Consider the following 16,142-nt stretch of genomic DNA (forward strand, 5'->3'; position numbering starts at 1 on the left):
GGGACGGGTAGCTTGCTTCTAGATACTCTCAGGACTTTAGTCCATACTTTTGAGTGGGTCTTCTGAGTAATCCCCTCCCTCTGCATCTACTTAAGATGATTTCACTCTCGTATACGAACCCCTCCTCAGTACTGCAATTCCCTCTAGCCCATAATAGTTCTCCCTAAGGGATGCTTTGAATGAGAGGTTTGGGGTGGCTGCGGCTGGTATAGAGAAGTGTGTTGCCAGCTGTATTTTTCCTGTGCAAGTAAGTAGTAACTATATTGTTGATTACCGTGGTGGGAAGGAAATCAATAGTTATTACTCGTTTCACTGTTGAATTTCAGATTTAACTTATTGTTCAAAGCAGACACAAATTCAATGCCTCCTTCTTGGCCCCCAGTATATGTGTGTATATTTGTATGTGTGTGTATGTATATATGTGTGTATGTATGCATATATGTATGTGTAAATTCAAGTTTAAGTTAGACGTTCTAGTTGGGCTCAGATTTCACTCTTACAAAACCAGTGCGATTCAGCAGTTCTAATTACCCGAGCTAACTATAGTTTGCGCCCCTGCAGTGCACTGCCTATGGCCACACATTACATCACTCACACATATAACATCACTCATGACATGGTCAGTGAACTCACTGATACCATCCAAAGAACCACTCACACACCCACTCACTGATCTTTGGCGAGTCACACACCCACTCACCCATATGGCCACTCATTTCCCATACACCTACTCACATAGGTACTCACTTAGTGCCACTCATTCATCCACACAGATACTCACGCACACTTATTTACCCACACAACCCCATACATACCCAGTCCCTCTCCCATACAGCCTTTCAGCAGAACCACTCGCACACATACAACCACTCATACATGTTCTCACTCACCCATACAACCACTCACACACACATCCACTGAGTCAGCAATACAGCTAATCACATATCCACTCATATTCATACACCACTCATACACCCACCCATACAGCCACTCACCAATACAGCCAGTCACACAGCCACTCCCACGGTTACTCAGACACCCACTTATTCACCCATAAAGCCACTCGCACACCTAGATAGTCACTCAGACATCCACTCGCACAAGAATACAAACAGCCACTCACATAAAATGTTAGAAATAGTATCACTCATTAATAGTACACACAGTAATATAACTTGTGTAATACCTTAGTATTAGGTCTACATTTAGAAAACACTTACAATAACTGGATGATTCCATCAATGATGTCACTGACCATGTGAATGATGTAATGTGTAAGGTCAGAAGTGCATAGCGGGGCATAAGTTATAGCTATCTCACGTAACTAGAACTGCTGAATTTCACTGGTTTTGTACAAGTGAAATCTGAGCCTAGTTTTAACGTCCCTGTAACCTTTGTTTTTTTGTCAGTGAATTTCTAGTTTTTTTATTTATTTTAACGTCAATCAAGATGCCCACCACTATGCGCGGTAGGGGGACATTGGACTCTGGCCGGAACTGGCATTGTGCTGCACCCACCTAAGCTTGCTGCGCCTGCCCCATTCTCCTTGCCATATATCCCCCTGCTCCCTTCTCCCTCATTACAGCCCTCTATGCCTGTTGTTCTGCCACTGCCCTTCCCGCCTGCCATAAATTAGCTTGCTGCCCCATCCACCTCCTCCCTACTCTCTCATATTCCATGCACCAGTCCCCTCCCTCCTGCCCTGCATGCTCTGTACTCCCTGCCCTCTGTTGCCCAATTCTCTGCCGTCCAGCTTAGCCTATGTGCTTAGCTTGCTGCCCCTACTCTCCTTTCCCCTGCTCACTGATGTCTGTGTTCATGCCCCTGCTCCATCATTTTTGCCTACTATGTTCCATGGACCTATCAGTGCCCCCACACAACTACTGTGTTCTACTGAGCTCACACTGTCCTTACCACCTGACTAGCATAGTCAGATGGCTGCTGCCTGTCCCTGCCACCTCCACCCTGCCCGTCAGAGTTCCATGCCCCTATCCCTTCCCTCCTGTCTTCCATGGTCCATTTTGCTACCACTCCCTTCTGCCCTCCCTGCTCCTCCTGTCTACACTGCATGGTCTGTTGTGAAATCCCTTATCCTGCTCACTTGTCTGTGTCCAGCTCCTACCCCTCCCTTCTGTCCTCCATGGTCCTTTGTGCAGGCCCCTGCCTCCTCATGCCCACCATGGCCGCTGTGCTGCCACTAGCTCTCCTGCTTGCCATGCATGGTCCTCTGTGCTGCCACAGCCCCTCTCACATGTCATGTGTGGTCAGATTGCTGCCCCTCAACCCCTCCCACCTTCCCTATGTGTCTGTATATATGCCATTATGGTCTCTGTTGCCCTCTATGGCGTGTTGTGCTTCCAATGCCTATCCCGTCTGCTCTCCATGGTCAACTTGCTGCTTCTATCCTTGCCTTCAGTTTTCCATGTGCCGACCCCTATCCCCTCCCACCTGCCTTTTTTGGTCCGTTTTTGTGCCCCTGCCCCCTCCCTCCCACCGATGGTCTGTTATGCTGCAACTGGCCCTCTTGTCTTGTCTGGTATGGTCAGCTTGCTTGCCCTCTTCTCTCTATTGTCCATGTTAATGGCCCTGTCCCCTCCCTATTTATTTCTGTTGTGCTGGATTTCCATCCTGTGGTGTATTGTGCAGCTGTAACCCCCAACACATGCCCTGTAAGGTCAGCTTGGGGCCCCTGCCCATCTACTTCCTGCCCTCTGTTATCCAAGTTAATCTCCCTACCCCATTCCTCCTGCCCTCCATGATCCAATGTACCATACTTGACATTTTGAACTTGGTAAGAGGGAGATTTAAAAAAAAGCCTGGGGAATTGATTTTCCCCATTGACTTGCATTGAAAAAGAGATTTTAGGCAGGCAACAGATAAAAGAATGCCCTTTTGTGCTAAATAAAAATTCTGCAGTCTCCTGCCTGAATCGAGTCTGTTGGCATGTATGGTTGTACGGCCACTGCCTTCCTTTTGCCCTCAGTTGTATATGATATTTCCACAGCTTTGCTCACTTTGCACTGGATTCAAGCAAGCCTGGCTGAAGGACGGCTATAATGCCAGAAACCGGTCCAGGGAAGGCATGGCTTGGCAGTTCAGGCTGGACTGTTCCCATGAGGCACAGGGTCAGACTGATTTGCATATGGCCATGTCTGAACTGGGGTGGCAGAGTTGGCTAAAGAACGGTGATGGATTAAACCCAGATCTGTTGACCGGGTGAGTGTTTGATTGGTTCAGATGCTCCGTCCATCACCACCCCTTTTGTACCGCTTTTCTTGTCTGTCCTGCATGGTTAGTTTGTTGCCCCTGCCCCCCTTTCCTTTGCCCTCCATCGTCCGTTTTGCTTCCACTGCCCCTACCACTACACAGCATGGTCAACTTACCTCTGCACCCTTGTCCCTGCCCAAAATTATCAGACTGTGTCCCTGATCTCTGCATCCCAACAGTATTCTAATGAACTCGATTTCCAACATTCTATATTTTTTACATAAGTGTGGCATGGCTGATGTCATCTTGATGTAATCAAAACTTTAATACCTAAAGCATTTACTTTAGAAATTATAAAAATGAGGGCCTTTTTCCCATAGAAATTGTGAGTGGTCTAACAAATTAAAATGAGAACTTTTATTCTGGGTTCTCAAAAAGCAATAAAGCACTTTAAAATGATTGCTACTTTTTTTTAACCAGTTGATCACTTAATTATTGTTGTTTTTTTTTGTTGTTCTAAACTTTATTTCGGTTTGTTTATGAACCATAAAAGTACAACAAAGAAAGAAAGCACGTTTGAAGCAATAAAATAATACACATGTTACATCCCATTTCATATACACAGTCCATAGGTTTACATATGGTTATGAAGTCACAATTAAAATACTAAGACAATAATTTATATATGAACAGGTTAAAAAGTTAAAATACAATAGAAGCCCAAGTTTTCCTGGGACGAAATTATCTAGCAACAACCAGGGAGCTTTGTTGCTTCCGAAACGTTCTCCGTCTTGTTAACCACATGGAAAACAGGAATTTAGCAATAGCTGTAACTATTAGTGCATTAGTATCGAATTTTAAAATTCTAAAAAACTCTAAATAGTTCCTAACTCCTAGGTTCACACATAGCTGTATAATCCATTTCTTTCTACTAATGGAATAGGCGGGACAGAACAAAATCACGTGCATTAAGGTCTCATTGGGGTCCTCACAACCTGGGCAGGGGCGAGCTGGACCCACTTTCCATTTATCTGTGTATGAATGCAGAGGCAGTGTACCGTATCTGAACTGTAAGTACAGTTTCTTTGCTAGAACCGGTTCGATCGAATCTAATTCCTTCTCAAAGCTGTAGACATTCTTGAAATCTAGAAAGCTATCGGTGAGACTGAAGGGCCTGGCTAATTGGAGAACTTCATGTAGGTTGTGATGTTTTATGGTCTCAGCCAGGGTTTGCTTCGAGGTAGCTTGGCATGCGGCCTCTGGATTAGACCACAGGTTCTCCATGCCAATCCTGGACGCCTGCCCCCTTATGAATGATAACCACTGTATCCTGCCTGCACCCGGACAGGCCATCACAATCTTCAATTCTTTTCTGTAGCACTCAAGCTCCGGGACACTCCACAATCTTCGCCAATAGAGAAGTGGTCGAGAGGCAATTGCTTCTGCAATTGGCCTCAAGTTTAGGTCCAGCCTTAGTGGAATTAGCGGTGTATTTTTTGGTAAGGAAAGCAACTGTCTAATAAAGTTATTCTCAGTTACGCTGATCTCGCTTGCTGGTCGGTGCCCCCAGAGTTCCGCCCCATAGAGAGTGGAAGATCTGGCTTGGACCTTATATATTTCTAGCGGTGCACTCACTAATTTGTGCACACAAGATTTCTGCACTTTTAGGATTCCCCCCGCAGACTGAGAAAGCCCTAGGTTAGCCCTAGACATTTGGGTATCCCACCCCATTTTGTCATTCAATGACAGACCTAGGTAGACAAAGTTATTTACCCTTTCCAGGGGTCGTCCATCCATTTTCGGGTGAGGGCAATTAATTGTGCTGGCATTAAACACCATGTACTTTGTTTTGTCTATGTTAATCACCAAATTCCTTTTTTTGCAGAATTCGGTAAATTGGTCTAACATCCGCTGCATCCCCATTGGTGTTTTTGAAAGCAGCAGGGTGTCGTCCGCAAACATTAGTGCAGGAAATTTACCGGCCGCTAAATTGGGAGCATCAATATTATTTGCGCTAGTCAGATCATCTACAAGGCCATTTAAAAAGAGAGAAAATAGGGTAGGGGCAAGTACACACCCCTGCCTAACTCCCTTCTTAATTGGGAATGCTCTTGTCAGCTGACCAGATTTACCATATCGTACCTTCGCAAAGGTTCCTTCGTGGAGTCTTTTAAATTGATGACACAAGTAGGAGGGAATCCCCATATTAGTTAATATACTCCACAGTTGATTCCTATCCACCATATCAAAGGCGGATTTGAGGTCCACAAATGTAAGGTACAGGCTGCCCCCTTCCAAGACCACATGCGTCCAGTAAAGTACCTGGAGCCGTAGTAGTTGGTCAATAGTTGATGTTTTGGCTCTAAACACTGCTTGCAGGTGGGAGAGAATATTATTCTCTATAGTCCAATCCTGCAAGTGTTGTAAAAGAAGTCTGGCATAGATTTTTTGAGTAACATCGATAAGGCTAATTGGCCTATAATTTGATGGAACCAACGGGGAGCCCTTTTTGTAATTATATATTACACTTAGGAGAGAGGATGTGGCATTACGGCCAGAGCTGCAGACTTTGCAGCTGGGGAACCAAATTTCTGCATTAGCTCGACATCCTGTAATGCTGGGCAAATCACTTAATCCCCCCCAAGCCTAAAACCAAAATGAATGTGTCCTTGAGTAATGTAACTGATGCTCATGTAAAGCACTCCAATACCTTTGGGCCAAGCATGCACTATTTAAAACTGCAAATAAACAAAAAAAAGCGTTTTGCACACTTCTGTATTATACATGAGCTAAATTTGGGTTCTTTATTTCTCTTGTTTTCATCTTGGGAGACTTATTTGTTACAAAGCTTCTGAATTTCCTCATTTATTGCAGTATCTTCAGTAGAAAACACTTTTAGTTTTCGACTTCGATTGCATCAAGATGGCATTCAGATGTGCCACACTTTTGCCATAAATTCAGAATGGTAGAACTCCAGTTGCTCATTAGAACACTGTAGTAAAGCTGCTGATCACCTGGGTGTTAACTGGCAGTCTGCTGTTGGTGTTGAAAGTGTGTGTTTCAGTCTGCATGTCAGGAGGTTTTAATAAAATAAAGTGGAAGGTATTTGATAACTCACTAAAAATGTGTCCTAATTTTTCTTCCAACATCACTGATCATAATTTCTGTGACAAAATGAACCCTCTCAATTTGTTCCTTTCTAAATTAAATGTTTTAACTTTTACCAGTTTGATTCAATCAAGAAGGCTTCAGGTGTGCCATACTTTTGTCATAAGTAACACTGTTAGCTCTCTAGTTGTTCTTAAGTACACTCTGGAAGGCTGCAATAGAACATTAAGGAATCAACTAACAGACTGCTCTTGTTGGAAGTACATGTTTTACTGAGAATGTCAGACTTCATTCTCAAATGGCTAAGAAAGGTAGACTGAATTTACAAAAAATATGCTCTCATTTGAGCTTATGGAGCACTTTCCGTAACCTCTATCAGAAAATCATGAGAAAACAGTTTTCTCCCCATGGTAGGTGGGTTATAGTACAGCTTAATATAGGCATTACAATCTGCTCGATTTATGGGTCAAATCTGGACGACCCAGCCTTATTTTATGACCTAGAACTTGAGCTGGCATCCTGGACAGGGCCTCTGGTCGTTTGTGGCGACTTTAATATAACGCTGGGCCATTTACACAACAGACAAATACAACAGGTATATACTGGGCGTAAGCCCAAAGTATTTAGGGCAGTACGGCAATTTATGACCAGTCACAACCTAAATGATATTTGGAGCCTGAGAAATAATAAGGACCCTGGCTATACGTATTTTTCCTACCCCCACAACAAATACGTACGTATTGACTACATAATGTCAACTGCTGATATTGCCCTAAATGCTGTGATAACCAAAGCCCCTAAACAATATCAGATCATAACGCTCTTTTTGTTGTTTTGAGGTTGCCAGCTATAAGAGGCCATATTTTCAATGGACATTTGACCGCAAGCTTCTTGTTAATCAAGAATATATATAGCGTACATAAAAATATGGACAAAAGAATTCTTTGATTATAATCAATACAGTGCACCTAGGCTGGCTGTTTGGGATTGTTATAAAGCCGCTCTAAGGGGGGAAACTATCTCTTTTGTGGCCAAACGTAAAAAAGAACGTGATAGGCTGGCGGAACAGCTAAATACAGAACTAATAAACCTAAAGCAGCTGCATGCTACCCAGATCCATCTTGGGGAGCAAGCAGAAGACATCCTGTGTAAGATTTTAGTCTTAAAAGCTGAGATTAATAGTGATCGAACTCAAAAAGCAGCAGAAATTTTACAGGCAAATCGGAATAAAATATACGAAATCGGAAAAAACGTAGGGAAACATCTGGCCCTTAAATCTCGCCAGAAGCAATCACAAAATACTATACAATCTATAGATTATGAAGGATATAAACATACCTCCTCTGAAGGCATTGTAGCAGCATTTCAAGACTATTACCAGAAGCTGTACCAAAATGAAGACCAATTGCTAATACCCAACGCCAAAGATTTTCTGAATAATTGGCTTGCTGAAACAGAACTTGGCAAGGCTATTGATGATACAACCAGGGATGACCTGATAGATCTCAATCACTGAGGTGGAGTTAGCATTATTAGAACTAGCCTCCGGAAAGGCTGCAGGACCAGACAGAATCCCTCTAGATCTTTATAAGCTGCTTGGAAATCTGATTGTACCATATCTACTGGATCTATTTCTCGGCGTGCAATGGCATGGTAACCCGCCCGAATCATGGAAACATACAAATATTACCATCTTCCCTAAAAAAGGTAAACCACCTGAGTTAACCTCTTCATATCGTCCAATTTCACTTATTAACTCGGACTCGAAGATCTATGCTAAGGTTCTGGCCAACCCGGATCAGTGGGATTATCGAACATCTGGTCTCCCCCTGGCAGCACGGTTTCATCCCCGGTAAGAGCACGACAGACCATACTCGTAGAGCCATCTCCTTATTTGACATCACAGGAGTAGAGGGGGGCCAGATGTCGATGATCCTACTGGACGCGGAGAAGGCCTTTGACCGGGTCTCTTGGCAGTTCCTATGGGAAGTGTTAGAACTAAACAATCTTGGCCCGGTCCTCATTAAATCTATCAAAGCACTCCATGTCGATCCCAAGGCAAAAATTATGGTGAGGGGCAATGAGTCAGTCTATTAACATCCAGAGGGGCACGCGACAAGGATGCCCGTGTTCCCCACTCCTGTTCACTCTTTATCAACCCACTCATCCTTAAACTTCTTACTTCCCCAGCAATCGAACCGGTTAAAGTTGACACGTATAGTACCAAAATACTTGCATACGCCGATGATGTGGCGGTATTAACACCGAACCCCACAGAGGCAATTGATGAGATTGAATTAATCACACTCTCTTTTTGCTCATATTCAGGGTACTCCTTGAATAAAGATAAGACGATGGTCATATGTACCGAGAACACACCTTTTGTAAGCCAGTATAGAGTCAACAATGCGGTATATCTAGGTGTAACCATCTCTCCTAAGGTAACTGATATTAATCAACTTAACTATGATCCGCTTATCAAGAAAGTTAAAAAAAGACCTTGTTTAGAGTTAACAATCTTCACTTATCAATAATTGGCAGGGGAAATTACCTTAAAATGAGTGTATTCCCCACAATTTCATATTTATTTCGGGCAATTCCATTCTTGGTCGACAATGGCATAATTAAAACCCTCAACATCTCCATGTCAAGATTTATTTGGAATTATGGTAAAATCAGGAGGGCTCTACCCTAGTTAACTTTACCCCATCAAGGAGGAGGGCTAGCGATACCAAACTTAACATTCTATCTGTGGGCAACCCTCCTACAACAAATGACCATTCTCTTTGATACTAAATTGCCACTGATTACTGGCCCAAGATGCTCCATACCATCAATATATGGGCTGATGTTAGGAGAAAAAGCTAGAGGTCTGCTGTTAAAACAAGTTCAACCATCTTATTTCAAAAAGATTAAATTTAAGATCATCATGGATGCATGGAGAGTCTGGAAGAACACCACTAAATATATGATAATACCAAAATACACAAAATATACTCCTCTTTGGCATAGTTCAATTATCCCGACCCAACTTAATGATAATACCTCTAGGAGATGGGAGAGTCTAGGGATAGTGAAAGTAGGAGATTTCCTTGGTCGGGACTCTGTACCATCTTTTGAAGAATTATGCCGAAAATACCAAATCCCCCGTACTGACTATTTGAAATGCATACAAGTATACACTTCTCTTAGACAGATGGTACCCAGAATAGAACTGAAGACTGTTTCAATCTTAGAATTAATCGACAAACGGACAACCAGGATAGGTAACATCTATGAATTGTTTATAAACAACCAACCTGACGATCTAGAACAAATTGAAAAAAGCTGCGCCACTAAGTTAAGTAACCCAAACATCGATATAGATATGTCTCTGATGTTATCATCTAGACTGTTTCTAGCTTCTAACTTAAAGGCACAAATTTATAAAACAATTTATGACCTCTACTTTACCCCTGCAAAACTATTTACCTGGGGCAAAAGAGTAAGTGATCAATGCCCGAGATGCTATCTTGGCCCAGCTAATCTTATACATATGCTAGCTGATTGCCCTAAGCTAGATTCGATTAAAAAAGGGATATCCAAATATTGGGCTGAAATTTTTGGACACGAACTTAAAACATCATCGACACTGTTCGTTCTGGGTTATGATGACTCTCTAGGGTACAGCAATAATGAAGCAATGTCTGTATTTGTTGGAACAGCTGTTTTTAGAATCATCTTGGCAACGCGGTGGAAAGATACATACGCTCCTACTTTCCAAGGATGGCTGAGCAGACTACTAGGAATTTACAAACAGGAGACTGCAAGTTATAAAACTAGAGGGAAAAAATCACGAGTCCTCGGGCTCAGATATGGGCCCCTGTTGCCACCTGGTTTGATAACCAAAGAAACTCATAGCCTTTAAAGATGTGATGTTGTAGAAATGTGTTATATATCAATATCTTCCAATATTTTTTGTAATTTCTGGATTTTTCTTTTTTTTTCTCCTTTTTTTCCGTTTTTTAATCTTTTTTTCCCTTCTACTTGAGAGTAATTGGGCATGACCGTGATAAAATTTAAATTGAATCATGTTTTATGATTTTTTTTAATTCGATCTTTGGAAACGATTGAAGTAATGAACTGTCTTTTATTTTATTTTTTTGAATTGTACATTTTTGAACTTGCTCAAATAAAAAATATATAAAAAAAAAAAGAAAACCGTTTTCTCCAACATGATTCAGGAATTCTCAGCAGAAGGCTTTTTCACAGAGTAAAATCACCTTAGATACCACAATTCCTAAAATTAGTACAGTGCGATCAACAAATGATATGTGTTAACTAAAATTTATCACACAACTTATTTTTTGTTACCCTCAACCTAGCATTCACTACAATGCATTTCAAAGGGGCACTATCATGTATATAGGTCCCAAGATGGCTTCCAGCACTTCCTGGTTGAAGTGCTGACATCAATCAGATCTCACATGGGATCTGTGCTTAATCTGTGCCCACATATACAAATGCCTTTCTCCTTTAGTATTTCGAACTACTCAGCGTTTTTTTGTTGTTTGGTGTAAAATAGTTATCTGAAAGAAACACGTTAGTTATTGATTCCTTACCTTAGAATTACCCCTAGGCGTCAGACTGGCTCCGGAATGATTTTCGTCAGCAGCATCTCTGCGCGTCGGAAGGTGGCGTCTGTTGGCTCCGCATCCGTTGTCTGCGTCGTGGGCACCGGGATGACGTTGCAGCAGCTACTTAGTCGCCGACCATGAGCTCTGACGTCAGTTCTTTCTTTTTCTGCACCAACCAGCGCAGATCCGGAAAGAGCGGTACCTCATTCATTTTTTTACTACGTTTTTCTCGACTGTTTGTCGGCATTGTGTTTTGAGTCTTCGACTCCGAACAGGTGCACGATGGGATGCCTGGTTTTAAGGCTTGCGGTGCTTGTAACCGGCTGATGTCGGTGATGTATCCGCGCTGTGTGTGCCTCTTTTGCCTGGAACGTGGCAATGACCAAAAGTCGTGCTCCGACTGTCAGTTGTTGACGCTGAAAGCTTTGCGGGAGCAGTCCCGAAGGCTGCTTGAATGACAGTCTGCTCCACGCTGTTCAAGGTCCCAGTCGAGAGGGAGGTTGAGGGAACAGTCCCTGAGCCATCGCCATTCTGACAAGTCATCGAAGTCTTCGCACTCTGGGTCGGGTAAGTCGAAGCATAGGAAGTCATCGAAGAAGCATTGTTGCTTTTCGACTTCTCCTCTTCATCGGTCGACTGACCCGACGAGGCCCCGCGGGTGGTGCCCCTCCTGCGGCTCCGCGCGTGGAGTCTTCTCTGGGCTTCCCTCCCTTTCCAGGGCCTGGAGCATCTCCCGCCCAGCTTTGTACGTTCTACAAGGCAATGCATGCCATCTTTGGCCGTACCGATCCCGTTGGCGCACCGTCAGGCCCTGCGGACTCGTTTGGGGGGGGGCCTAGGTCTTTGCCGCCGGCGGCTCCGGCCCAGATACCGCAGGCCCCCCTTGGATCCAGGCCTGGATCCGGATCGGCGCCGGTTGACCTCATTACACCTCCGCCGGCTCCGCTTCCTCCGGTACCACAACCGCATTTGGCGCTCGTCGGCTTTCCAGCTGGCGGCATCCCGGCCTCCATCCCAACATGAACATGGAGCGGGACCGGCATCGGTCGACGCCGGATCTGACGCCCCTGGGTACTTTTGTCCCTGTGTTCCACCCTGGCCAATTTCAGCCTGTTTGGCAGCGAGAGGAGGGTGAGGAGGACTGGGAGGGGTAAGGTGACCCTTTAACTGAGCAGGATGGAGGAAAGAATTGGGGGATGCCAGTGGTCTTGGCACTTCACCCGACCTTGGAATGTTGTCTCCTCCTACCGTGGCTACGGAGGAGGGAGCATCCTACGCTGTGGTGTTGCGTAGGGCTGCCGAAGCTCGCTACCTCGAACTTCCTACTGTGGCGGTCAGGACTAACCTCCTGACTGAGATGCTTCAACCGGCAGCGAGCTCTATGGAGCCCCTTATGCCGTTTAATGAGGCCCTCACTGACGTCCTTTTGGGCACGTGGTCCAGGCCCAACACGGGGGCTCCCGTGGACAGGATGATTGCCCGGCTCTGGACAACCCCACTTTCCTCTCTCAACACCCCACCCCAGAGAGCTTGGTGATCAAAGCCTCCACCTCCAAAAGTGCCTTCCCCACCGCTCCCCCGTAAAGGGAATCCAAGAAGCTGGACCACCTTGGCAAGAAAGTTTTCTCTTCCGCCATAAGTGTAACAAGCAAAGTTATTTTTAAGTATTAGCATCTTCAAATGTCTGTTCAAAACAATAAATTTAGGAAAATACAATTAAGCCCAAATAATCCATAATGTTGTTGCTAGTTGATTTTATTTCTTTTGATGTTCCCAGCACAGAATTTGCCAACACGTGTTTCGTCTAAAACAGACTTTTTCAAGGCAGTTCACACGTATTCAATTTTGACACTTCTATCCCAACCAATCAAGTAATCACAATTCAAGAAGATGCCACGAGTGTAGTCTCATCATGTGATTCGTATGAGTGTGCAGGGCAGTGTCCTCGTATTCTTTTCTGCTGTCTGCCCTCATATACAACACTTTCTATTGTAGACCGCGCTCCTGTTTAATATCTGGATACGATTCCAGACGTCCAAGTATTAGAAAAATGTTGACGCCCGCTGGAAGCGGACTTATCTGCTTCCCTGCCCACATTGGAGCGGGCAGGGTAGCAGATTAAAAGATTGCTCCTGCCCGCAGGGAGCAGCATTTTTTACTTTTCCCTGCGGGTGGGAGCTGTGTTGGCTCCCGCTAGAGGCGGGGAGCCGGCTGGGAATGCGGGGGCATTGGAGGTTCCCCCGCAACTTCCTCCCAAATTAATTGGCCAAGCCCTGGGGAGAAACCGCTGTGCTGATGTTTCTTGACCTCTCAGCAGCCTTCAACAGTGTCCCACAACACCCTGGTCAAGAGTCTTCATTAGATCAGAATTCAAGGGGAACACCCTCAAATGGATCGCTGCCTTCCTCACAGGAAGAACCCAGAGGATCCACCTACCACCTTTCACCTCAGAACCCATGAACATCCTCTGCGGTGTCCCTCAAGGTTCACCTCTCACCCATCCTCTGTTAAACCTTTACTTGACCCAACCGCGATCATCATTACAACCCACAGGCAGAATATCATATAATATCCTATGCAGACAACACCCAGCTCAATCTTTCTATCCAAAGACCCATCCACCACTGACCAGTGTCACCGACTAGATGCAAAACGACTGCCTCAAACTCAACAGACAAAACGGAAGTTCTGCTGTTTGAGTACAACAGCGCCACATGGAACGACTCCTGGTGGCCTCTTGAACTAGAACCCTCAACCACAGGCCACGCCTGGAATCTCTGCATCATCCTGGAAGCAAGCTCACTATGAAAAGGCTGTTCAACTCAGTCTCCTCTGCCTTCTTCCTCCCTCTTCTCATGCTCAAAAATCTTAAAAAGGCTCCCTGTCCGCACTAGTTATACTGTCACTCAAGCCCTCGTCACCTGCTGCTTGGATTACGTAGGAATTATCACGCACCTCCTAAAGAGACTTCCTATTACCCCACTTATTACGTCAGTTATGACATCTTCTATGACCTCATTTATAATATAACTGTTGTAAAGTTGATGAGAACTGCATGGTGGGGGCGTGAGTTTTAGATACCTTAGGTCATGAGTTAGTCTCTTGGAAAATAGAAGTGCTGAATGTCTACAGTTTTGTTTGTGTAAAATCTGAACCTAACTATGTCCTCCCTGTATTCTTTGATTTTTTTTTTTTTTTTTTTTTGATGGGGAGGTGGAATTTCTAAGCTTTTTTTTTTACATTCTATTTCCCAACTATAACTTTCCTGTGCCCTTAGTTTTTTTCAGTGAGGAATAAAAGTGTGTACGTATGTATATATGATAGTGTCAAGACAACATGCATCAGTCTAACTCAACTGAATGCTGTAAATATAAAATAAAATCTCATAAACTTGAGAAACCTTTCTGCTTCCTCTTGATTTGAAAAAGTGGTTCCTGATTGGGGGCGCCAAATTGCTTTTCGGTGGGATTGAAGGCATGTGGGGAAAACATTCACTAACTTTAAAGAATACACTGTGCTCCATGATGGTGGAAGATATATGTTAAGCCATGTTTGTTGTCCTCTTGCAGATTCATGACGGGTCATAAGAACTGATCTGAATATTGCTTGATCTCAATATTGCATTGTGAGATATAAATGCTGTGTACTGGAGATTTGCATTCAAATTTTTTTTTTTTATCATTTTGCACTTTCAGATCCAGTGGTGGAATCCGAAAGGTGTGCTGAGCCTGATCAGCTCCAAGAAGAAAAAGATCAAAGCTCTGAACAGCAATGTGACAAATTATCTGAAAGGGATGATAATGAGGAGGATCTGTCCGTTAAGGAAAACTTAAGTCCATTAGTTAATGCTTCCGAGCGCAATGAAGAGTCTCTTATGGAAACAGAATAACTGGTTGAAGTGCCCGAGTATTCAGCTTTGTATACAATAGTGTTTTTTGTGGCACGTTTTGAAAATGTACTTAAGCTACTACTGCCTCACTGCTAAATGCAATGTACGGTGTATTGTTTAATAATGTATTTTTTATTTGAAACATTGCACGTCAGAATGCACTTACTGTGTTCAAGCTAACATAAAATCAAGGGTCTTTTTTTAATTTACACAAGTATTTTAAGGAGGATGCACGTATTTATTTAGGTGTAGTTTATTACACAAAGTAGATGTTATTTTTGAGGATTTACAGTATCTTGCTATAAAAGAGTTTGTTAATGCCAGATTCCTTTATGTTGACAGATCTAGTCACAATTCCTACATGACAATAACTAGGTACCTTGTTCGCATTTTTACCTCTTGCATTGTTTGCCGTTACAGTTAATATTTGGTAATTGTCATGAGAAGGACCCCACACGTCCCGATGTACAGCTAGTCAGCAAAAATAAATGTGTAAAATTAGCTCTATTGTTTACATAATGTAACATAGGAATGTCCTCTAACCGTACTTGAATAATGTATTCTATTTATATCTAAACAATAACGGTACCCAAGTCGACACTTTGCCTTTTTTATTTTGTTAAGTAAAAAATAAAGTTTCATTATTTTAGAATTTATGGCATAGGAAATGTAGATTTTTTTCTGCCCTAATTTGTGTGTTTTGATAAACAATTAATGCAATTTTGGTAGTTAAACTCCCATCTCACTTAATTTAAAACACTGGTATGTTATGGTCTTTCACCAGTTCTGTTTTTATGGGCTCTGCTATACTGAACCAAAACTGAAATTTCTTTTCCCCTTTTTTCTACTCCTTTGAACATGGTTGTCTTGAGACGTGAAACCTTCTCTACAAACTAAGCACTTCCCCTGATGTCCAGACAGAGCCATTTTATATGACAAAGGGCACCTGGCCAAACAAGTCTCAAGCAAAGGGTATTTGTATTTAATGCAGTCACTTACCAGGCATTCCAAAAATTATGGTATGCTTTTGAATGAAGATTTTTCACAATCTGAACATAAATCAGTCTAAATGTGATTTCACTGGACTATATCTAAAAGATCACTTAAAGTGTACTCCAGTTACCTTCACTCGAACACTTTTTCTTGTCTTAACTCTTGTATGCATGTGAATAAGATCCTCCATCTTGTGCCAGTGCTCCTTATCACATGATCTGTTGTGGAAGGATAGAGTACCCACTTGATATTGAAGTGGTAGTTTTTCCTTTCTGAAAATATGGGTAAAGGTTTCTTTTGCTACCGAGTGATCTGGCGCCGATGGAGTG

The 16,142-nt window shown here is 43.2% G+C and overlaps 1 protein-coding gene across 1 annotated transcript in view; it reads left to right on the top strand.

The window, feature by feature from the left end:
- LNPK (lunapark, ER junction formation factor) overlaps positions 1-15,476 on the top strand; it is a 691,124-nt gene extending 675,648 nt beyond the window's left edge. The window contains exon 13 of the mRNA XM_078681527.1: positions 14,627-15,476. Within this exon, the coding sequence (XP_078537653.1) occupies positions 14,627-14,820 (194 nt within the window). The 3' untranslated portion in view covers positions 14,821-15,476. The remainder of the gene's footprint in view (positions 1-14,626) is intronic.
- The last annotated feature ends 666 nt before the right edge of the window (positions 15,477-16,142 follow it).

The sequence above is a fragment of the Lissotriton helveticus genome, chromosome 3_1 (assembly GCF_964261635.1).
Source record: "Lissotriton helveticus chromosome 3_1, aLisHel1.1, whole genome shotgun sequence".
NCBI lineage: Eukaryota > Metazoa > Chordata > Amphibia > Caudata > Salamandridae > Lissotriton > Lissotriton helveticus.